Here is a 23,521-nt window from a genome sequence, read left to right on the forward strand (position 1 = left end):
TCCTGAAATACTCTGTACTGCTAGGAGGAGCCCATCCTCACAGCACACTGCTCTCCTGAAATACTCTGTACTGCTAGGAGGAGCCCATCCTCACAGCACACTGCTCTCCTGAAATACTCTGTACTGCTAGGAAAAGCCCAACCTCACAGCACACTGCTCTCCTGAAATACTCTGTACTGCTAGGAGGAGCCCATCCTCACAGCACACTGCTCTCCTGAAATACTCTGTACTGCTAGGAAAAGCCCAACCTCACAGCACACTGCTCTCCTGAAATACTCTGTACTGCTAGGAAAAGCCCAACCTCACAGCACACTGCTCTCCTGAAATACTCTGTACTGCTAGGAAAAGCCCAACCTCACAGCACACTGCTCTCCTGAAATACTCTGTACTGCTAGGAAAAGCCCAACCTCACAGCACACTGCTCTCCTGAAATACTCTGTACTGCTAGGAGGAGCCCATCCTCACAGCACACTGCTCTCCTGAAATACTCTGTACTGCTAGGAAAAGCCCAACCTCACAGCACACTGCTCTCCTGAAATACTCTGTACTGCTAGGAAAAGCCCAACCTCACAGCACACTGCTCTCCTGAAATACTCTGTACTGCTAGGAAAAGCCCAACCTCACAGCACACTGCTCTCCTGAAATACTCTGTACTGCTAGGAGGAGCCCATCCTCACAGCACACTGCTCTCCTGAAATACTCTGTACTGCTAGGAGGAGCCCAACCTCACAGCACACTACTCTCCTGAAATACTCTGTACTGCTAGGAAAAGCCCAACCTCACAGCACACTGCTCTCCTGAAATACTCTGTACTGCTAGGAGGAGCCCATCCTCACAGCACACTGCTCTCCTGAAATACTCTGTACTGCTAGGAGCCCAACCTCACAGCACACTGCTCTCCTGAAATACTCTGTACTGCTAGGAGGAGCCCAACCTCACAGCACACTGCTCTCCTGAAATACTCTGTACTGCTAGGAAAAGCCCAACCTCACAGCACACTACTCTCCTGAAATACTCTGTACTGCTAGGAGCCCATCCTCACAGCACACTGCTCTCCTGAAATACTCTGTACTGCTAGGAGGAGCCCAACCTCACAGCACACTGCTCTCTCCTGAAATACTATGTACTGCTAGGAGGAGCCCAACCTCACAGCACACTGCTCTCCTGAAATACTCTGTACTGCTAGGAAAAGCCCAACCTCACAGCACACTACTCTCCTGAAATACTCTGTACTGCTAGGAGGAGCCCATCCTCACAGCACACTGCTCTCTCCTGAAATACTCTGTACTGCTAGGAGGAGCCCAACCTCACAGCACACTGCTCTCCTGAAATACTCTGTACTGCTAGGAGGAGCCTGCATGAGACCTCGCAGTACCTTCCTCCCTTTAGCGCTCCTCTCTGATGGGGGATCCTTCTGCTTCCTCTATGCAACTCGTGGTCCGACGTCCCACAAAATCAGTGAGCGGAAATATTCTGTGCTGCTGCATCATCCTGCCCCTGTCACTAAGGCCAGAGTCACACAATGCGTTTTGTGGTCCGTACGTGGACCGACCGCACGTGTCCTAGTCAGACTGAGCAGAGTCATGTCACTACTGAGCTTGGGTCAGGCACCAAATGATCGGTCAACGCATGGCAGTCCGTACACAGATAGTCGGACCACCAATCACGGATGTGTAAATCCGGCCTCATTAACACTTTGTTGCTTCCCTTCCTCGCTACCTTACCTGTAAAATATCACAGCGCCATCATCGGAGATGTACAGAGGCCAGGCATTCAGGGTCGATACTTTCGGGTTCCAGTCTAACTCCTGATGTATCTCCAGAACGGATATGTCACATGGAAATGTCCCCCGGCCCTGCAGGAGGTTATTGCTCAGTATTACCATACAGGAAGTGCTTTATGGAATTGCTACTTCAGCCCGTCTGTGATCAGCTGGAGGATGGCAGGAGGACTTACCTTTGCAAACTCTAAATTCTCCAGCATTATGTCACAGAGTTCACAGATCTAGAAAAAAAACAAAACAAACAAAAACAGTAAATTTTCCATCATCAATGTGCGGATAATGGAAATCCGTCCAGTGTAAAGCCATAACCGCGCTCACCTTCTCCCTCAGCTCCATCACACTATTGGTCTCCAGCACGATCTCCTGGAAGGCGTCCAGCTGGAGCTGCGATGGCCGCCACCTCTTGGTGAGCAGAGAAAGCTGAGACATGGACTTCATCTTCTCACTCTCTGCCATGAGAAGCAAAGGAGAGCAGGTGAGAATGTGTGTAGACGGGGATCATGGTGTATAATGACCGCCACACCACCAGTAGAGCATAGTAGAGATCCGGCCCGAAGACATTAGCAGCCTGGACCCTGCAAACTCGATATCACAGACACAAGAAACTGAATGCCAGAGTCTGAGAGCATGGAGGGTCCATGAGCAGGAGACCTATACATTTTATGTCCAGTCTGGGGTCTAAAATACTATTAGAGAAGAGTCAGACGGCCATGAAAATCCAACGGGATTGGAACACAATACTCGGACTGGCCGGCGGCTCTCCCCACCCGACTATGACTGCATGTATTTCTATGCAGCTGTCACGCTTGGGTGGGGAGAGCTGCTGAACAGTCTGTGCACTGCGTTCCAATCCCCCCGCCTAAGCAATAGACAGTGACTTCCTTTAGAAGCAGTTCTGGGGCCAATGATTTTTGATGGTCTGGTCTGTATTATCCTCAGGGGGCATGGCTGGGCTCTGGGTGGGTTTCAGGTTCTGATATGAAGTCTGATTTCATTTGGGGATCTATGGTGCCATTTTTGGGGGTCTTTTTTTTCCCCCCTGTAACAATAAGAATTTTTTATATGGATTGTTGTAATAAATCTATGAATAGTTAAGAAAATGACATTGTAACTTTAGTGATTGCATGTTCTCCCTAGCAAGGACTCCGCTAAGTGGACCCTTACTAAAACTGCTTGAAAGACCCCAACCTTTACACTCACAATGTGAGAGAAACAATCAATTGACAGAACCGCACACTAGGGACGCTTCGTCTATTAACTCAGAATTCATGTATTTTACTCTTATACAAACGTCATTAACCCCACAGCACCTTACAGATATTAGCTTCGCTGTCCCCATTGGGTTCACAATGTAAATTCTTTATCAGTACGTCATGGAGTGTGGGAGGAAACCAATTGCTAACCACAGAATGAGAACTAAAAAAGGGCAAAAGTGACCCCATCGCTAACAGACTGTGGTCCTCTACAGTGGGAGAAACTCTTTGCTTTAGTTAATAAAGGGTCAGCCCCCTGTGTTATAGGAAGAGTCTTTAGAGACCACCCTGTACAGATTGCAGTGAAGACGGACTACAATCTGCATAAAATACCAGGTGATGTCAAGACGAACGCATCCTGCATTTTACCTTCCAGCACCTCTAGGAAAACTTCCCAGTTGCTTGAAATACTATTTTCATTCTCATACATGTGGTAATCTAGGAATACTGTGCCCGGATTCTTCCAAGTTTTCTTCCGTAAACGGAATCTGCAAAAAAACAAAAAATGTTATACGATACGTTCAATAACGAGGGGGCCTACCTATGGGCTGGTGGATGGCCACCTACCTGTCTATGGCGAGCTCCAGGCCACACTGCTCCCTGAGCTGAGGAATCAGCTCCTCCTTAGACTGCCGCACACTCATGCCCTTGGTGAACACAGCATCCAGCAGGAACTTACAAGGCTGTGAAATAAATCGCAAGGTCAAAATTGCACACTCTTCCTGTTGAAAGGCCATTTTGCAGCAGTGTTGTCGGCGATATTGCTGCACTTAACCACTTGCGCCAAGTCAGCCATTGTCCAATGTGCATCAAGCCTATCTTCTTGGTCTCTGTTGATCGCACTGGGCCCAATGTGTATTTCTGAATATATATATATATATATATATATATATATATATATATATATATATATATATATATATATATATATCTTCCCTGCCATATAAGACTAAAGGAAGGTTCAAAACACAAACACAAAGTCGGGGGTCCCATACCTCAGGGTCGTTTATCAGGAGTTGGAACACTTTCACTCTGTATTCTCCTTTCTTCAGGGCCCGGCCGAGCCGGATCGTGATCTAAACGTGAACAAAGTGTTGGTTACATCATACGTTATTCAAGGCATGTGTCATCAGATGTTTGTGCGGATAATAGGACCACTTTGTGGTACTGAGCAAATGAGATCATGAGGCCCAAATAAGTGCAGAATACATTGTTTGGAGGATTGTTCAAATTAATACAATTTTCTGGATCTGGTCATGGGGACATCACATGGTGAAACTCGTTCTGTAGCTGCAGATAAAACTGGGGCATTTACAGTTTACATTACAACGATGGTCCAAAATCCTTAATTATGTAGGGAACTTCGCTCCTATAAATAAAAGAACAATCATACCTATAGAATAAAGTGAGTTAATTAGCTCTTTCGGGGCGACATAGACCCTTTAACTTGTCGGACTTCTTATCAACTGCTCTGTAAATACCTTGTTGTCATCAGAAAAGGAGGAGAGGGTTTCGTTCAAGCGGACGCTTTCAAACTCCTGGTTGCTGGCATAAACGCGGAAGACTTTAAACTGGGAGGACGAGACCCCCACGAAGGGCTCCAGCTGCTGTTTGAAAGCAGAGAGGGTGATTCTTTTATCTACATTCACCAATAAACCTGTAGGAGAGAGATTTGGATCAGCGGCAGCCAGCATGAAAAGTTCCCAAGGAATCTTTAAAGAGGAGGTTTAGGGTAAAGTCAGACACGGCATTCCTCAAAAGAGACTAAGTATGGTTCCCTAGTGGCAACGCTCAATGGGAAACAGACCTCTTTCCTCCGTAGAAAACAAATCTGCACACAGATATTACCAAGGAGGCGCTATACTTAGCTCGGCCCTTTAGACCTTCTAAAACAAGGGGAAAAGAAATCCAAACTATTAGAAAAACTTACATTTTTGTCCATCCACAGACCCTTCCTCCCCAGAATGTATCTCAGCTCTGAAATACATGTACTGGGCCTCCCCTCGACTTTTCCCACTCTCGTCGTATTCGCTGTCTGTCCCTGAGTCCTCTTCGGCCGTGTCCCAGGTCTCTTTCTTTCCTTCGTTGGCTTTGGACCTCCGGCTGCTGGTGATACTGTGCGAGTCCAGCCCATTTGCCAGAGGGATGGGGGCATTGTCCGCATTACACAGAGTGTCGCTACTATGGCTTGAGCTAAGAATATCGCTGTCCACCGAGCTGGTGCTCCGGTCATTATTAATATCAGAGTCCGATCGCTCTTCTGATGGAAAATGGTTTTCAGGGTCAGATAATGGGAGAATCCGATTCTCCAGTTCTCTGTTGTCGGCTGACCCTGAGGAATCCGCTTCGTTCAGCGGAGAGTCAATGTTTTCAAAGTCACTGCCCTCTGTGCTCTTACTGCTGTCCCCATTGCCACGCTCTTCTTGTTGCTGAAGAGAGAGACACTTCAGCTTTTCAGTGCTTTCCTCCAAAATGGCCTCCACGGACTTGCCACTTCCTTCTCCTAGATCACAGAAGTCGTTCGGCCGCACGGAGTCCCCACCTGGCTTCACACATGAGGAGCGGCCGGCCTGGTGGCCTGGGGCATGCTCGGGTAATGAAACGTACAGTCTGATGGTGTTGGCGTGACGGTCTAGGAGCCTCCAGAGATGAGACTCTGGGAACTGTAGCTGGTGGTCGGTGGAGTCCGAGCTTTCGACAAACACCTGCAATGAAAAGTCAGAAGAGATGGGAATTTTTTGTTTCTATCAGTGCTGCCATCTTAATTAGATGCATATAAAGTGATGCAAAAATGCAGAAGTATCCTCCATTCCATAGTGGAAAGAGTCAGTTAGTGTAATAGCCTATGACAGTCGACAATCACTGAACTAAAAATGAACTGGATCAGGAATCTCATGGGACTGAGGGGGTTGTCCGTCAGGAGGCCACCAGGTGTAGGGGTGTCCGTCACCACGAGGCCACCGGGGCGCGGGTTGTCAGTCGTCACAAGGCCACCGGGGGTGTCCGTCACGAGGCCACCGGGGCGTGGGTTGTCCGTCGTCACAAGGCCACCGGGGGTGTCCGTTATGGCAGTGAAGTAATTCAGACATTGCAGGACTCCTTAGTCAATTAGTTTTACAATGAAAATGGTGTTGTGCTTTATTGAGTGTAAAACCCCTTTGTCCTTTGCTTTGAGGTTATTCTCACAGTAGGACTTTACTCATAAAGAGATTAAAAGGGTATTTCCATCTCCAAGATCCTACCCCAATATATAGTAGCGATAATATTAGCAAATACCTCCAATTAGTAATGTACTGTAGTTCATCTGATTCGCTATGTCACTTTTCCCATGCACAGGACATTTTAGTAGCTTAGGTAACCATTGTTACGATCACTAACAACTGTCACTATATGAGAGGTTGTAACCATGGCTACCTAAACTACTGCAATGCCCTGCACATGAGGTAAGTGACATAACTTATCAGAAGAACTGCACTACATTTTTAATTGGCGGTATTTGCTATTACTACACCTACTACATATTGGGATAGGATCTTGGAGCTGGGAATACCCCTTTAAGAAAGCGCATTGTCGCCTAATTGGAGATGACCTAACGGTGCGGGCCTGAATAGAACCGTTGCAAATCGATGTGCAGGAGCCATCCATCAATCTCACTGGTAATCTGTGGCCCCCTGGATGGGATTCCTGAAAACTGCCCCTGACGTGACTGCATGTGCGGCTCTTCTTTTTATTAGCCGGCCTGGGGAAAAGTTATCGTTGCAGCAGGACACAAGTGAAGTCGCACCAAGTCGGCTAATAAAAGAAGATGCGGATGCCATCAGGTCACAGGTGGCTCTCAGGGCTACCAGCCGATGGCCACATATCGCTGGCCTGAGCAATGGACTGACTCCTCTGCAGCAATCTGCACTAGCTCGGATCCCTCTGAGACTCACCTTATTGCTTCTGAAGAAACCTTCAGCCTTGAGCGTCTTATTGGGCACGCTGAGGAGCCGCAGGTCATTGTAACAGCGCTCCAGGACAACCCGCATGTGTTCAGGTGGCAAATCTATGCTCTGCAACACACGATCATCACAAAAGTTTAATACAAATGTGAAGGAAGATTAATACTTTTAGAAATTACGTTATTTATACAAAGTTCCAGCATTCTGGTATTTTCAGCAGTATGAACGCTGGTTGTTACTAATAGCACACACGGTACTGCAGAAACATCTGGAAAACTCTAACGTTAACAGACATTTTATCACAAATTCTAAAAAAAACAAAAGTGACTTGTACTCAACACAACCTTGGAGATTAGCTGCTTAAACTCCTGGATGGTTTGACTGAGATAGGCACGAACACTGACTGGAGGAGCGATGGTTTCAGTCTTCAGGTCGACCACATAGACCTTCACCATCACCTCTGACGACAAGACAGAAGAGGCAGTAAGTATGGACATCGCGGATGAGTCATGGAAAAGCCAGGCCATTGCTCCGCAGCATGGATATAGTGTAGCGCCCATGTCTTTTGAAGATGCCAGACCCGATCAGCAGGTCAGACAGAAGTCTTGAGCGGTGTGTGGGCAGCTTAACACTACAGACTATGGTCACACTGACTTTTTTTTTAGATCGAAAAAAGGAGATTTTTGTGTACTCACCGTAAAATCTCTCTCTTAGCCTTTAATTGGGGGACACAGAACCGTGGTGTTATGCTGCTGTCCACTAGGAGGCGACACTATGCATAATCTGAAAAAGATTAACTTTGGCTCCTCCTCTGCAGTATACACCCCTGGACGGCGTCAGCCTTCTCCAGTTTTGTGCAAAAGCATTAGGAGGAATATACCAGAAACATAACCATGCCTGTAAGAAGGCTACCATAAATGAGCTCAAACAATATGAGAACCCAAACGTAACAACGGCCCGCAAGGGCAACAGGGTGGGAGCTGTGTCCCCCAATTAAAGGCTAAGAGAAAGAGATTTTACGGTGAGTACACAAAAATCTCCTTTACTCTGTCGCCTTATTGGGGGACACCGAACCGTGGGACGTCCCAAAGCAGTCCCTGGGTGGGAAGCAGTGGACGAATATTGTACTGACAGTTCCCTAAATTTGGGGTACTGCCGCCTGCAGGACCCGTCTACCCAGGCTCGCATACCCTGAGGACTGGGTATGCACTCTGTAGTGTTTTGTAAATGTGTGCAGGCTAGTCCAAGTGGCTGTCTTACACACTTGATGTGCCGAGGCTTGATGCTGAATGGCCCAAGAGGCCCCTACCGCCCGCGTAGAGTGAGCCGTGATACCGGCCGGAAGAGCAGAATTGTTAAGGCGGTAAGCTTCTTGAATGGTGGACTTGATCCACCTAGCAAGGGTGGCGTTGAAAGCCGGTAGGCCCTTGCGAACGCCTTCTGGAAGAAGGAAAAGTGAATTAGACTTCCGGAAGGGAGCAGTCCTAGACACGTAAATACGCAATGCCCTGACAAAGTCTAGCGTATGCAGAGCCTTCTCCACTCTATGAACGGGAACCGGGCAAAGAGATGGTAATGAGATTTTCTCATTGAGGTGGAAGGTGGACACAACCTTCGGAAGGAAGGATGGCACTGTACGGAGAACCACCTTGTCCTGATGAAAAACCAGGAAGGGTTGTCTGCAGGAAAGAGCTGAAATTTCGGACACCCTGCGTAGCGAGGTGATTGCCACCAGGAAAAACCACTTCCTGTGATAGAAAGCGGAGTGAGACCTCCATTAGGGGTTCAAAAGGAGGTGACATTAGTGCTGTCAAGACCAGGTTGAGGTCCCACGTCTCCGACGGATGTTTGTAGGGGGGAACCAATCGAGAAACCCCTTGGAGAAAAGTCTTCACTTGCGGATTGTTAGCAAAATGCCTCTGAAAGAGCACTGAAAGCGCTGACACCTGGCTCTTAAGCGAGCCCAGGGATAGCCCGGCGTCCAGGCCTGACTGAAGGAAACCGAGGACCTTTGGAAGAGAATAGGGGAGTGGGATGTGCCCACGAAATTCGCACCATGTGAAGAAAGCCTTCCAGGTACGATAGTAAGTTTTGGCTGAAGTTGGCTTTCGAGCCCTGATCATGGTTTTAACAACGTCCGATGAAAAAACCTGCTTGGGTCAAAAACCAGGTCTCAATGGCCACGCCGTCAGATTGAGAGCCCCTGATTTCTGGTGGAAGAACAGGCCTTGTGACAGAAGTTCGGGACGTGTGGGGAGACGCCAGGGAGCGTCTGATGTGAGTTGCACTACGTCGGCGTACCATGTACGCCTGGGCCAGTCTGGAGTGAATAGCATGGTGGGGAACACCCTCTTGTTTGATCTTCCTCAGGACTCTGGAAATCAGGGGAAGGGATGGAAAAATGTACAGAAGCTGGAACTGGGTCCAGTCCTGAACCAGGGCATCTGCTCCGAGCGACTGCGGATCGCGCGTCCTGGCCATGAAATTGGGAACTTTGGCATTGAGATGGGATGCCATCAGAACCACGTCCGGGGTCCCCCAACAATGGCAGATCTGATGGAAAACTTCGGGATGGAGAGACCACTCCCCCGAGTCCATTCCTTGACGGCTGAGATAGTCGGCTTCCCAGTTGTCCATACCCGGAATGTGGACCGCAGAGAGTACCGACCTCGCATCCTCCGCCCAGTGTAGGATACGTGTTACTTCGTTCATCGCCTGGATGCTGCGGGTGCCGCCTTGATGGTTCACGTATGCCACCGCCGTGGCATTGTCCGACTGCACTCTGATATGAGAGTCTGCTAGCAAGTGATGGAAGGCTTTCAATGCCAGGAAGATGGCCCGAATTTCCAAGATGTTGATGGGCATGGTCACTTCCATTGGTGACCACTTGCCTTGCGCTCTGTGATGTAGGTGTACCGCGCTCCATCCTGTAAGGCTTGCGCCGGTGGTCAAAACCTTTCACTGACCGGAGAGAAAAGGATTTTCCCATTGCAAGCGAGGTTGGCTGGAGCCACCAGTGCAGGAACCTCCTGGTTTTCGCTGATAACCGGAACTCTCTCTTGAGGGAGAACAGATTCCTGTCCCAGGACTTGAGGATGGGGTCTGAGGTGAATCTGGGCAAATGGTACCGCCTCCATTGCCGCTGCCATCCTGCCCAGTCCGCTCATGGCATACCGGAGAGATCGGGGGAAACCGCGGAGGAGAGTGTGAACTCCCAAACGGAGGGCCAGTGCCTTGTCCCTGGGGAGGATCACCAGACCCCTGGAGATGTCAAATAGCATCCCCAGGAAGGTCAGAGACTGACTTGGGGTAGTCGAGGACTTCTGTAAATTGACTAACCATCCCAGGCGACTCAGAGTGTCGATCGTGATTGAGACTTTGACCTCGCAGTTCTTGAAGGTGGGGGCCTAGATGAGGAGGTCGTCCAGGTATGGAACGACTACTATGCCTCTGGAGTGCAGAACGTCCATGGTAGCTGCCATGTCCTTTGTAAATGTTCTGGGAGCCGTGGCGAGGCCAAACGGGAGGGCCACAAACTGGTAATGGTCTTGGTTGATTGCGAGTTTGAGAAATCTCTGATGGGCGAAGCAATCGGTATATCCAGGTATGCGTCCTGTATGTCTATGGAGGCGAGATATTCTCCTTCCTCCATGGACGCAACGATTGACCGGAGGGATTCCATGCGAAGGTGACGAACTCGAACATACTTATTCAGTTGCTTGAGGTCTAGTATGGGTCGGACGCTGCCTCCCTTTTTGGGCACCACGAACAGGTTGGAGTAGAACCCTCGTAAGCGCTCGTCTGCTGGAACCGGTATTATGACTCCTGCTTGCAGGAGGGATGAAACCGCTTGATGGAAGGCTCGAGCTTTGAGTGGAGGTTTTGGAGGAACAGAGAAAAAACCTGTGCGGTGGGCTGGTAGTAAACTCGATTTTGTATCCTGAAGACACCATTTCCTTGACCCACCTGTCTTCTGTAATAGGCAGCCAGACCTGCTGAAAGAGTAGCAGTCGTCCGCCTACAAGTGGGGTGTTTTCCGGAGGGGATGAGTAATGATGAATGAAAAGTCTGAGCTTTCCCTCCCTTGGATTTTGCCTGGCTTTCCTTTGACTGCCAGTTTCTGTCCGGCCTCTGTGCCGCCCGTGTGTTGTCCCTGAGAGGGGAACTGTTATGACTAGCCTGAAGAATTCCGAAAGGAACGGAAACGAGATTGATTACGTCTTTTAAACGTGCGTTTTGGTTTCAGCTGAGGGAGGGAAGTACTTTTACCCCCGGTAGCATTGGATATCATTGTATCCAGCTTTCCACCGAAAGGACGGCCCCTGAAGTACGGGAGATTTGTTAGGGACTTTAAGGCCACATCCGCCTTCCATTGTCTTAGCCAGAGAATATGCCGGATTGTGATGGCATTTGATGCTATTTCCGCTACCCCTCTTGCAGAATCCAACGCTGCATGGACCATGTAATCTGTCACTACTGCAATTTGCACCGCCTGGTCCGCCAGCTGAGGATTTGAAGCTTGGAGGCCCTGTTGTAATAGATCAGCCCAGGCCATAATGGCCTTGGCTGCCCAAACTGAAGCAAATGCAGGAGCTAAAGAGGCACCTGCCGCCTCGAAGATTGAACGAGCCATGCGTTCTACCTGTCTGTCTGCTGCGTCCTTGAGGGTTGAGCTGTCAGGCAGCGAGAGAAGCGTTTGCGCTGTCAGCCTAGAGACTGGAGGATCCACTTTAGGCGGATCTGTCCAATCCTTAGTGTCCTTCTGTGGGAAGGGGTACTTTGCTTTCAAGTATTTGCGATTGGCGTTTTCTCAGGCTGCGAAAATTGCTTAGAAAGTATTTTTTTTTTTTTTTGAAATTCCGGGTGATCAAGAAAGACCTCAGATGGTTTCTGAACACTTTCAAAGGAAATCTTGTGTTCTGGTACTTCAGGGGTTGGATCAGAAAAGTCTAGCACCCGAAGGATGGAAGAGATTATATCCTCAACTAGCGCAGCATTGTTAGGGGGACAAGGGAGCAGAGCGTTCCTTGTTTCGTTATTGAGTTGGAGTCACATATGCCCTCTGAGTCTTGTGTGGTCTGGGATCGTTGTGGAGATCCACATTGTCTCTCTGTATCAGGGGACGGTCTCGGTGACCTGTAGCCACTGTCTCTCCCTGGAGGGGGACGACCTAGTGCTATGTGAGGGCGCAGATGAACGCGACCTGTGGGTCCGCTTACGTCTCGAACTGTCGTAAGCGGCCTGTTCCTGATACCGGACGTCCCTTTGCTGGGTAACGATCATAGCCCAGACATGACCCTGCAGAGCCTGCAGTAGTGAGGAGGTCAGGTTATCTATAGACTTTGTTATAGACTGCGACATCTGAGTCGCCCATTCTGGCGCAGTAGCGGCCGCAGAAGCGTTGCTGTTCTTTGGGTACAGTCCCAGCAGTGCGGGTACGTGCTGCCGCTGGGGAGAGTGGCCTTGCAGGCTGTGCAGACTGCACAAAAGCAGTCTTGCCTGGTCCTTTTTTGAGCCCGACATAGTAACTATTCGCAGAGGCCCTACAGGTGTATCTACGCAGAGGAAAGGAGGAGTAGGGGAGCGTTATAGGTTACAGGATCTCACAGCTGAGTACAAAGGACCCAGCTGTGATCTTACCCCACCGGTGCTCCCCCTAGGTCCAGCGCTGGTAAATCCTCTTGTGCCCCCCGGAGACTGCTGTGCTGCCTTCAGTTTCTTCAGGTGCAGCAAGATGGCCACCGGATTCTGAGGTGGAGGGGGAAGGGGGCGGAGAGCTGAAAAGGGCGCGCGGAGCTATGTAAAAGCGCGCCCTTCCTGTCTCGATCCGCCCCTTCTATGACACTGTAGTGTCATTTTTCGTCATCCGGGGGCGGGCCGGGGGGCGGGAATAAGGCGGCGACTTCGGCTAGGCCGAAGCCGCGGCCTAAATTTGATAGCTCATGCCCAGAAGGGCTCCAGGACGGCGCGGTTGTCCGGGGGAGGGTCGGATTCCAACCAGACCCCCCCGGATTGAACGGTAGGCTAGCGGTGGGGACATGAGCGCCACCTGGGCCCTGTGGGGGGTCCCTTTGAGGCGCTATGCAGCTGGTGCTGCCGCAGAGACAGGGGTGCCGGGAGCCCTGTCTCTGACAAGTGCCATGCCTGCCTGCACCACCCCCGGTCCAAACAGGAGCCCGCAGCTGGGCTGGGGTCCCTGGACATGTAAGTGGCCGAATGGTGCCTGGTACAGGCCCTACCTGCGGTGTCTCGACCTAATGCCCCCAGAGGGGGATTAGGGAGGGTGCTGCTGTCACCGTCAGGGGGCTTCGTCCTACCCTCGACCTCAACCCAGAGCCCAAGGAAACTGGGGAAGGAGGGGGGGTTCTCGACTTCGAACCAGTACCCGAGGGACTGGGGAAGGAGCGACATGGGGAAGAGCCATCTCGACCTCAACCGGGTACCCCTTAATAGGGGACCGAGGAGGGAGCCATGCCGGGGGTCTCACTGGAGACCCGCTTTTCTTCATCTGTAACCTGTTGAAAAAAATTAAGGAAAAAAACGGAAGAGAGAAAAAAATCTTAGGTGTGCCTCCTTGCGACACTAAGCAAAAACTGGAGAAGGCTGACGCCGCCCAGGGGTGTATACTGCAGAGGAGGAGCCAAAGTTAATCTTTTTCAGATTATGCATAGTGTCGCCTCCTAGTGGACAGCAGCATAACACCACGGTTCTGTGTCCCCCAATAAGGCGACAGAGTAATGTTATGTTATTTGTTCAGTATAGCACAATGAAACCACTTGATTTTTTTTTTTTTTTTTGTTAAGTTTGCTTTGTATACATGGAATCCGCATCATAGGAGGGACACGTCACTTTTTTCTCGGCTAAATAGCTTTTAAAGCCTCATAGCAAGAAAAACCTTGCAGTGTGAACAACAATGTGAATTCCCCACTGAAGTCAATAGGAAGCAGATTCATTATTGGAAGTGGTTGTTTTTTCTTATGCAGATTTTGAAGCGGATTTCCACACAGACAAAAAACAACTGTATGAACATATTCATAATATATTGATGATCCCCCCCATCATAATATATTGATGACCCCCCACCAATCAGCCATGCCGGATGCAAACAGTATAGAGGAACACTGCAGCACCGTACAATAATAATCTTTAGTTATATAGTGCCAACATATTCCACAGCGCTTTACACAATTTAGCAGTTTCAATCACAACAATCATAAGTAACAACGTCAACAACACAATAATTAAAGCAAAATAAGACCTGCTTGAGAGAGCTTACAGCCCACAATGTTTATTGGCTGCTGAAGTCACAATGACAGCGCTGCAGCCAATCACAGAGCTCAGCGACTCTCCTCGTATTTTCAGCATAAGCCGCTGAACTCACAGCCTGGCTGCAGAGCTCTGACAACTCACCTCCAGGTTTATACGATTGGAAAACTTGGTCCGGCAGCTTGGTTTCCAAGAGGAGATCAAACATGTAGGAGGACTTGACACCACCAAGCAGAAGCCCCATTGGCCGATCCTCCTCATCCTCATAAGACCGCTCTAAATAATCATGAAATTCGTCGTATTTCACCAACCGGCAACAGTCAAGGGTAACGACGCCCTCCAAATCCATTATCTGGAACAGTAATGGTCAGAGGAGCCATCAGCGCAGGTATCTCACACCGATTACAAGCAATTTTTTCTTTTTGCTTAGTTAAATGAGAAAGTCTAGCAAAAACTAGTGATGAGCGAACGTGCTCGGTTAAGGTGTTATCAGAGCATGCTTGGGTGCTAACCGAGTGTCTTCAGCATGCTTGAAATATATGTTTGGAGCTCCTGCGGCTGCGTGTCTCCCGGCTGTTTGTTAGACAATCCCTGCATGTGCTGTTGAACAGCCGCGAGACATGCAGGTGCGGGGGGACTCAAACATTTTTCAAGCACGACCAAGTCACCCGGTTAGAACCTGAGCATGCTCTGATAACACCTTATCTGAGCAGGATCGCTCATCACTAGTAAACACCTATTCTTCAGGCTTCCTGCCTCCCTGATGAATAATTTCTTAGCTAGGAGTCTTGCAATTCAAGCAGCCGCATAGCAACAGCGAATGCGGCCTGAGGCCGAATCTACTTTCTAGCACAGAACCGACAGTCGCTCCGGATCCAGAGTTTAAGACACGTAGTGATGTGCACAGCGAATACTTAGGGGGTTTGGATGCCATAAAGACAAGATGGCAGATTATTCTGCAGCCATCTCTTGGTTTTTCTTTGATTTCTTTTCAAATACTTTAGGTCTCATTCAGACGTCTGATTTTTTTGCATACAAGAAAATTGAATCGATTCTGATCAACGCTCGATTAGCATGTGGTCTGAGCGCCATCCAAATTTTCTTGTAGTTACACTTTCAATATTGACCTGTCCCTCCACGATGCCCTGATTCCAGAGAAAAGAGCAATCCGTAATACCTTATAGGCAATCTCCACGGCTTCTTTCATGGTCTTGTCCTTGTGCACTTCCAGCTTATTCTCCATCAGCATGTGTTTGACTGGATGCATGCAGAAAAGCTTCAGCTGGAAGACAGCAGAAGTTCACAGACGGATCCACCAGAGCTGCAGCGCCAGAAATAGTCGGCTACTTACCTTACAGGTATTGCGCTCAATCTCCCGCAGCCGCTTCTCCTCCTCCTCTTGTTCCTTCTCTTTCTGCACCAGATTCTTTATGTGCTCTGGAAATTCTGTGGTGTCCAGAAACTCTAAAACGTAAAGCACAGTCCAGCATTTTATATTATTTAATTTTCAAAGTTCCACTTATCGAACATACTGCGTCTTACACTGATCTCTTCTGGACTGTGGCTAAATAATTATCTGCAATCTAGAATACAGAAAATTCTGCTTGATATGGAGAGGCGACAAGAGACTGCGTGGTTCTTCATCTGATTCAGACCACGCTTACCTAGAAGTACAATTATACACCAGAGCAGCACTCACAATTCTGCTGGTTGCTACTGTAAACAATCAGAAGTATCCAGCTTAATAACATCAGATGAATGCATATAATACAAGAGCAGAATAGTGAGTGCAGCTCTGGAGTATAATACAGGAGTAACTCAGGGTCAGTACAGGATCAGTAATGTATGTACACAGTGACTGCACCAGCAGAATAGTGAGTGCAGCTCTGGAGTATACAGTGGGTATGGAAAGTCTTCAGATCCCTTTACATTTTTCACTCTTTCATTGCAGCCATTTGTTAAATTCAAAAAGTTCATATTTGTCTCATTAATGTACACTCTGCACCCCATCTTGACTTAAAAAAAACAAATGTACAGTAGAAATTTTTGCAAATTTATTAAAAACAAAAAACCTGAAATATCACATGGTCATAAGTATTCAGACCCTTTGCTCAGTACTGAGTAGAAGCACCTTTTGAGCTAGTATAGCCATGAGACTTCTTGGGAACGATGCAACAAGGTTTTCACACCTGGATTAGGGGACCTCTGCCATTCTTCCTTGCAGATCCTCTCCAGTTCCGTCAGGTTGGACGGTGAACGTTGGTGGACAGCCATTTTCAGGTCTCTCCAGAGATGCTCAGTTGGGTTTAGGTCATGGCTCTGGTTGGGCCAGTCAAGAATGGTCACAGAGTTGTTCTGAAGCCACTGCTTTGTTATTTTAGCTGTGTGCTTAGGGTCATTGTCTTGTTGGAAGGTGAACCTTCGGCCAAGTCTGAGGTCCAGAGCACTCTGGAAGAGGTTTTCATCCAGGATATCTCTGTACTTGGCCACATTCATGTTTCGTTCAAATGCAACCAGTCGTCCTGTCCCTGCAGATGAAAAACATCCCCCATAGCATGATGCTGCCACCACCACGTATCACTGTTGGGATTGTATTTGGCAGGTGATGAGCAGTGCTTGGTTTTCACCACACATACCACATAGAATTATCAACAAAAAGTTCTATCTTCGTCTCATCAGACCAGAGAATCTTATTTCTCATAGTCTGGGAGTCCTTCGTGGTTTTTTTTAGCAAACTCTATGCGGGCTTTCATATGTCTGGCACTGAGGAGAGGCTTCCGTCAGGCCACTCTGCCATAAAGGCCCGACTGGTGGAGTGCGCTGCAGTGATAGTTTACTTTTTGGCACTTTCTCCCATTTCCGTACTGCATCTGTGGAGCTCAGCCACAGTGATCTTGAGGTTCTTTACCTCTCTCATCAAGGCTCTTCTCCCACGATTGCTCAGTTTGGCTGGACGGTCAGTTCTAGGAAGACTTCTGGTGGTCCCAAACTTCTTCCATTTAAGGATTATGGAGGCCACTGTGCTCTTAGGAACCTTGAGTACTGCAGAAATTCTTTTGTAACCTTGGCCAGATCTGTGCCTTGCCACAATTCTGTCTCTGAGCTCCTTGGCCAGTACCTTTGACCTCATGATTCTCATTTGGTCTAACATGCACTGTGAGCTGTGTGGTCTTATATAGACAGGTGTGCGCCCTTACAAATCAAGTCCTATCAGTTTAATTACACACAGCTGGACTCTAATGAAGGAGTAGAACTATCTCAAGGAGGATCACAAGGAAATGGACAGCATGGGACTTATATATGAGTGTCTGAGCAAAGTGTCTGAATACTTATAACCATGTGATATTTCAGTTTTTCTTTAATAAATTTGCAAAAATTTCTACATTTCTGTTTTTTTCAGTCAAGATGGGGTGCAGAGTGTACATTAATGAGAAAAAAAATGAACTTTTTTGAATTTACCAAATGGCTGCAATGAAACAGAGTGAAAAATGTAATGGGGTCTGAATACTTTCCGTACCCACTGTAATACAGGAGGTAACTTAGGATTAGTAATGTAATGTCTGTAGAAAGTGACTGCACCAGCAGAATTGTGAGCGCAGCTCTGGGGTATAATACAGGATGTAACTCAGGGTCAGTAATGTAATGTATGTGCACAGTGACTACACCAGCAGAATAGTGAGTGCAGCTCTGGAGTATAATACAGGATGTAACTCAGGATCAGTAATGTAATGTATGTACACAGTGACTGCACAAGCAGAATAGTGAGTGCAGCTCTGGAGTATAATACAGGAGGTAACTCAGGATCAGTACAGGATCAGTAATGTAATGTAATGTATGTACACAGTGACTGCACCAGCAGAATAGTGAGCGCAGCTCTGGAGTATAATACAGGATGTAACTCAAATTATATATGTACAAAAAAATACAACTGTAAACCTGTATGTAAACTGTAAAATGACCAAAAAATCTTAATGGTAAAACTATGCGAATCATCTATGATGGTTACACAGAGGTTAAGAGGTAACACAGTTACGCACTTGAATTTCTAACAGGGTTCTTCAGACGGTACATCAGCATATATGCATTAGTGGAACTGCAGGAAATAAAAAGGTTTTTAAATTATGCTCATATACTGTTTTATAATTTACCACTTGACATATAAAGACATTTTTTAGCTAAGAAAAACTCCACAGCAAAATACCAGCACACATATGCAGCTAATGTGTATATACCAGCGGGCCTCATGCAAATTAATTTGGCAGCATGGTTCCCTTCTTAGGATGGTGTCTGGAAAAGCCTACGTGCAAGGAAGAGGAGCAGCAGTGCTGGTGCAGTCCCTTCGTTCTCAGGATCAAAGGGAATCCCATAAATTGGACCTCCATGATCTTAAAATGACTGCAAACCTTAGCGATATGCCATCATGTGACAAGCTGGAATAACCCTTTAGGAGCTACGCGACGCATGATCAGACAATGATCGATTCAGAGGAAAAAGAGCCAGCACCAACCTAGCGAAGGCACTGGAGTAGTAACCGCGATTTACTGTAGATCCCCCGTAGGTTTTCTTAATATCCTCTGGGGTAATCTGTGAAAAATAATAAGGTTTGCTTATTCCATAAACTAATGCACCACTCAGATCTGTTAGACGCGAATATCAAAAACCGACAAGGCAAGGAAACGTGTGTGAGCAGATCTCAAAGTATTTCTATAATGGCGGCAGATTTCCAGAAACTCACCCGACTGACATGCTGATCATTAAAGCTGTACCACTGGTCGTCAGCGAAAGACTTGATACAAGCGTAGTAATGACCGCCTGCAGCGCTGCCTGAATGGACCATCACAGAGAAAAGTTCATACAAAGAATTCTAGAAATAAAAAAGAAAACCCATGTAAGGGTTTCATTCTCAGCATTGCTCTGTGCACATTACCGCCGTCACGGTGTCATCCGGACTGTCTGACTCAGTTCACCTTTTCCGGTGATTTGTTTGGCTTGTCAACGCTGTTACTGCTTTCGAGGCAAATTCCTTCATCCAGGGCGTCATCTGTGCAAAAATCATTGCTCATCTGGTCGCTGTGACAGCTTCCCTCGTTCTCTGCCCCGCTGTCCGTACAGCTCTCCGTCTGAGGGGACTTCTTGAGGAAAGCAAACATGACAAAAGGAGCAATAAATGTTACCGCCGGCTCTCAACACGTCAGGAGTGACCCTCTTGTGCATTACCATCAGCGCCGCACAGCTCCGACCCCATGCACAACAGAGGATGCTCATTTATAACTAGCGCCTGAGAAACTACAATTCCCAGCATGCCTCCACATACTGAGCAATGAAGCAAAATTCACTGGTAATTGGTAGAACTTGGTGCACCTTTGCCATTTAAACCAGGATTGTCTCTAAATGTGAAGCTGCACATCATATAACAGCGTAAAATCGACTGTCAACTCCCAAATACACACTTGGTTTAATATTTTTTCATCCAAAATCTCTTGCGTCTTAAAATAAGATGGTACCTACAGGAGAACTCGCCAATCGGATCAGGAGTAAGGTGACTCATGTGATCGTCCTATTTGCATAAACCTTCAACCATCAAGGATCGTGCACGAAATCATGAACCTACCTCATCTTCCACGTCGATAACGGGACTCATGTCCAGCTCTTCGGGGAAGGTCATGCGGTCGTTCAGCTTGATGCGATGCATACTGGTGTAATCGAAATCGAATCTCTTCAGCTGCAGAGTCAGGAGGTAAGGAAAGTGCAAAAAGCGCAGACCCTGTGGAGGAGACATCATCACTCAGAAGCTTTTGAAGGCAAAATATAGAGCTAAATTTATGGCTTCATGGCTCCTCACCTTCCTGGCATCACATTTCTTCTTGCAGCGCTCACAGAAGTATTGGTTAGGACCATCCAGTGTCTCGGGCTGAATGAAGGCATGCAGTGCTTCTTCCTTCAATCCATACAAGACTGTTAAGACCACCATACAACTTAAGTCCCCATTAACAATTAGTTATCGGTCAGTCGAATGACTGATCAGTAGGCAGCCTTTCAAACTATTCTCCCATACACAGGACCGCTCAATCTGCAGAGCGCTTCTCTGTGAGCAAAAAGGATCTGCAGTTTGCAATGAGACATGCCGATTCCTTAAAGAGGACTTTGTAAAATACAAAAAAACGTGCCTAAGATACTAAAGAGCAGGTAGATGATACTTACCTGACTGTTGTGCATGGTGCATTCTTTGTCACCACACAACGCTCTTGCCAGGGATTCGGCTGCCTCTGCTGATGTCACGTCGACGGCTTCTTTTCCGCCCTGCTCTGTAGACAAGGCGTGACTTCCGACGTCATTCTGAGTGATAGTTGGCTCCCCCAGTTAGGCCGCAGGAATCTGGCTGTCAGTCAGAATGACGTCGATAGTCACGCCTCATCGACAGAGCAGGAAGGAAATGAAGCAGCCGCTTTGTCGTCGTGACGTCAGCAGAATCGCGGGAACAAGTCGTCTGTGACAGTGAAGAACGGCGTCGGTCACAACAGGCAGATAGATAGCAACTACCTGCCTGTTAGTGCTTAGACACATTTTTTCAAAGTCCCCAGATATCACCTTAAACAATCATCTGTCAGGAGCCCCCATACACATTAGACTGTCTGCTGAACCTGGCCAAACATGTATGGGGGCTTTAGCCTGGTGAAAGGGATGACTATTATAATCTATCAATAGACAACACTTATCTAGTTATTCAAAATATTACAGATGAGAACACAGAAGGGTTAACCACTTTCCTGACACAACAGCAAATCATTTGAGGAGCTTCAGAATATACATACCACGCTGCCAAACGCTGTGTTGGAGCCATAAGGCCTGATGACAAGTGGGATATCTAAAAAAGTGTCGATCCGCCAGCTTTCGTAGCCGCACTCCAGGCAGCGGACATAGTCTTTCAGCTTACCCTGGTAGAGCTGATTGATGAGGTCAGCCTGCCACATACAGAAAACATCTAGTAAGATTAAAGGGTTTTTTTCATCCATTGACAACCTGTACAGATCAGCCTCCTGCGGTGGACACATACCTGCTCCGTCTGCTTCCACTTCTGCTCCAGTGCATCAAACATGACCCTGCAGAGCTCCTGGACGTCGTGCTGCTGCCAGGCTGCCAGAATACAGAACGCAAACTAAAGAAATAACTCAACGTCGCCAGGGAAGTCATTGTTGTTTCAGGAGGTAAGTTGTTTCAGCACAAAGATAATTTAGGGGCAAGTTTCTAATTTAAGCTGGGAATCCTAAGGCAGGGTACATATTTTGCAGCCGTGGTGTTTTACTTTTTTTGCCACAATGCTTCTAAAAAATCATCCTGACTGCAGTACGGGCTTAAGCAGACAGATCCTGAGTGTGGGTTGATCCGTTGATGGTGCTGACCGACGATAAGGAAAACACCATCGGTGACATTTCGGGGGATCTTCCCCTTTCTGAAGCTCTGAAACGTCACTGGAGGCGTTTCTTTTTTATCGTCGGTCAGCATCATCAGTGGTATCGCGCACACCTGGTATCTAGTAGGATTGTGCACAGTAACCTACAGACAGTGTCAGGTCAGCACCGTTACACTGAATAAAATGATACCTGGTGATGAAATCCGTCTTGTGACTGTTTCTTAATCTTTATTTTCAGTTTTGCTTTAATGATATGCTCGTGTCCTAAGGTGGGGTTCATGTATGTGGTGCTCTGATTAGATATTCATAATGCAGACTGCTGACAGGTGACTGATCCATCACTGACCTGCCCCCTAGTTTGCATAATGAATACCATCACATACTAAATAAAAAAAAAAAAAAAAAAAAACGCTTCTGCAGGCAGGTGCTAGACGTAGCCCCTGCGCTGCAGCATAATCGCATGGTTACTGTGCACTTAATCCCTGTTGCAGATTTACCTGAACGAGGAAAAAAAAAAAAAAAAAAATGACGCCTGGGGCGCATGCGAAGTAGCAGCTATCGATTTGTATAGAGATCTGATAGCAGCTGCTGCGCAGGCGGCGCCATCTTGCTGGAGAAGGAAAAAAAAGGCTTTTTTTCCTGCATTAAAAAAAAACAAAAAAAAAAAAAAAACAGCTTTTATTTAACAGTATACTGGTCATGTGCAACTTGAAATTCCGAGCTACCACTCGCTTACTCATCGGAAGATGAGCGACATTGCGCCAGCAAGCGGATTGTAGGACGCATGAGTGGCCGGCAGGCATCATGCATGCCTCCTATTCAAGTGATTACAACAGGTGCATGATGCTGTAAGTGGGTCAATGCAGCTATCCTCCTAATGCGGAAGTGAGCGGCTCCACAGAAACCCTTTAAGACTTGTGTTCAATTATACCTAACTCACTCCCATAAATCTGCCAGTCTGTCATTACCTTCACTGCTGTCCCAGCCAAAGCTCCTTGTCACGTCCGTCGTCTCAATCGCCCTCTTTTTACTGGTCTGTAGTAAGACAAATAGTCTCTGCAGCTGGTATGGGATACTGGTGACTGGGTCTTCTTCTGACTCCTCAAAAGCCCACCTAAAAAGTAAAAAAAACAAACTTGCTATATCTACTCTGCAGAAAAAAAAAAATCTTGTTCAACTGGAGGAAAAAAAAAAAAAAAAAAAAATACTATCAGACCCTGCTCACGTTAAGTTTTAGCCTTATGATATGGACAGTGTGTATATATATCTCTCTATCTCTCTCTCAATGTGTGTGTGTCCGGGATTGGCATCTGCACCGTCGCAGCTACAGCCACAAAATTTTGCACAGTCACACGTCTGGACACCGAGAGCGTAATAGGCTATGTGGTGAGGTGAAATTTTAACCCCGAGCGTTCCAATTCACCAAACAATTTGGCCTATTAGTCTTATTTCTATGGTGTTATCGTCCTTCTGTAAAGCTGGAAATAACAATTTATTACCGTGCCAACACAGACCACCCTCTGACACAGACTGCAGGGGGAGCCCGGTATCACACAGGATAGGATTAGATACACGGCTCAGCAGTCAGTATCACACAGGACAGGATTAGATACACAACTCAGCAGTCAGTATCACACAAGAGAGGATTAGACACATGGCTCAGCAGTCAGTATCACACAGGATAGGATTAGATACACGGCTCAGCAGTCAGTATCACACAGGAGAGGATTAGACACAAAAAATCTTGAATGAGTTGAATATAAAATACTATCAATACTTGGGTAATCGTTTAGCTAATTTGTGTTGCAAATCTGTAGTGTTGAATATATGATGTGAAATGTTTTTATGTGCAATATAATCATTATAA

At 47.3% G+C, this 23,521-nt stretch overlaps 1 protein-coding gene across 4 annotated transcripts in view; it reads right to left on the reverse strand.

The window, feature by feature from the left end:
* The window catches only part of USP47 (ubiquitin specific peptidase 47), a 51,577-nt gene that overhangs the window by 10,418 nt on the left and 17,638 nt on the right, over window positions 1-23,521 (reverse strand). For 3 of the 4 annotated variants that reach the window (XM_073578374.1, XM_073578375.1, XM_073578372.1), the window contains exons 6-27: window positions 22,623-22,768; window positions 21,298-21,377; window positions 21,056-21,205; window positions 20,086-20,181; window positions 19,855-20,007; window positions 19,211-19,375; window positions 18,979-19,107; window positions 18,751-18,827; window positions 18,281-18,336; window positions 15,595-15,707; window positions 15,421-15,525; window positions 14,388-14,595; window positions 7,322-7,437; window positions 6,969-7,088; window positions 4,967-5,741; window positions 4,518-4,693; window positions 4,032-4,112; window positions 3,604-3,719; window positions 3,406-3,524; window positions 2,102-2,232; window positions 1,957-2,004; window positions 1,725-1,855 (exon numbers count right to left, since the gene is read on the reverse strand). In XM_073578374.1, coding sequence (XP_073434475.1) covers window positions 1,725-1,855; window positions 1,957-2,004; window positions 2,102-2,232; window positions 3,406-3,524; window positions 3,604-3,719; window positions 4,032-4,112; window positions 4,518-4,693; window positions 4,967-5,741; window positions 6,969-7,088; window positions 7,322-7,437; window positions 14,388-14,595; window positions 15,421-15,525; window positions 15,595-15,707; window positions 18,281-18,336; window positions 18,751-18,827; window positions 18,979-19,107; window positions 19,211-19,375; window positions 19,855-20,007; window positions 20,086-20,181; window positions 21,056-21,205; window positions 21,298-21,377; window positions 22,623-22,768 — 3,291 coding nt within the window. The remainder of the gene's footprint in view (window positions 1-1,724; window positions 1,856-1,956; window positions 2,005-2,101; window positions 2,233-3,405; window positions 3,525-3,603; window positions 3,720-4,031; window positions 4,113-4,517; window positions 4,694-4,966; window positions 5,742-6,968; window positions 7,089-7,321; window positions 7,438-14,387; window positions 14,596-15,420; window positions 15,526-15,594; window positions 15,708-18,280; window positions 18,337-18,750; window positions 18,828-18,978; window positions 19,108-19,210; window positions 19,376-19,854; window positions 20,008-20,085; window positions 20,182-21,055; window positions 21,206-21,297; window positions 21,378-22,622; window positions 22,769-23,521) is intronic. The other variant, XM_073578373.1, reaches the window with a different exon arrangement.

The sequence above is a fragment of the Dendrobates tinctorius genome, unplaced genomic scaffold (genome assembly GCF_039654945.1).
Source record: "Dendrobates tinctorius isolate UK_male_01 unplaced genomic scaffold, ASM3965494v1 ptg000059l, whole genome shotgun sequence".
Classification (NCBI taxonomy): domain Eukaryota; kingdom Metazoa; phylum Chordata; class Amphibia; order Anura; family Dendrobatidae; genus Dendrobates; species Dendrobates tinctorius.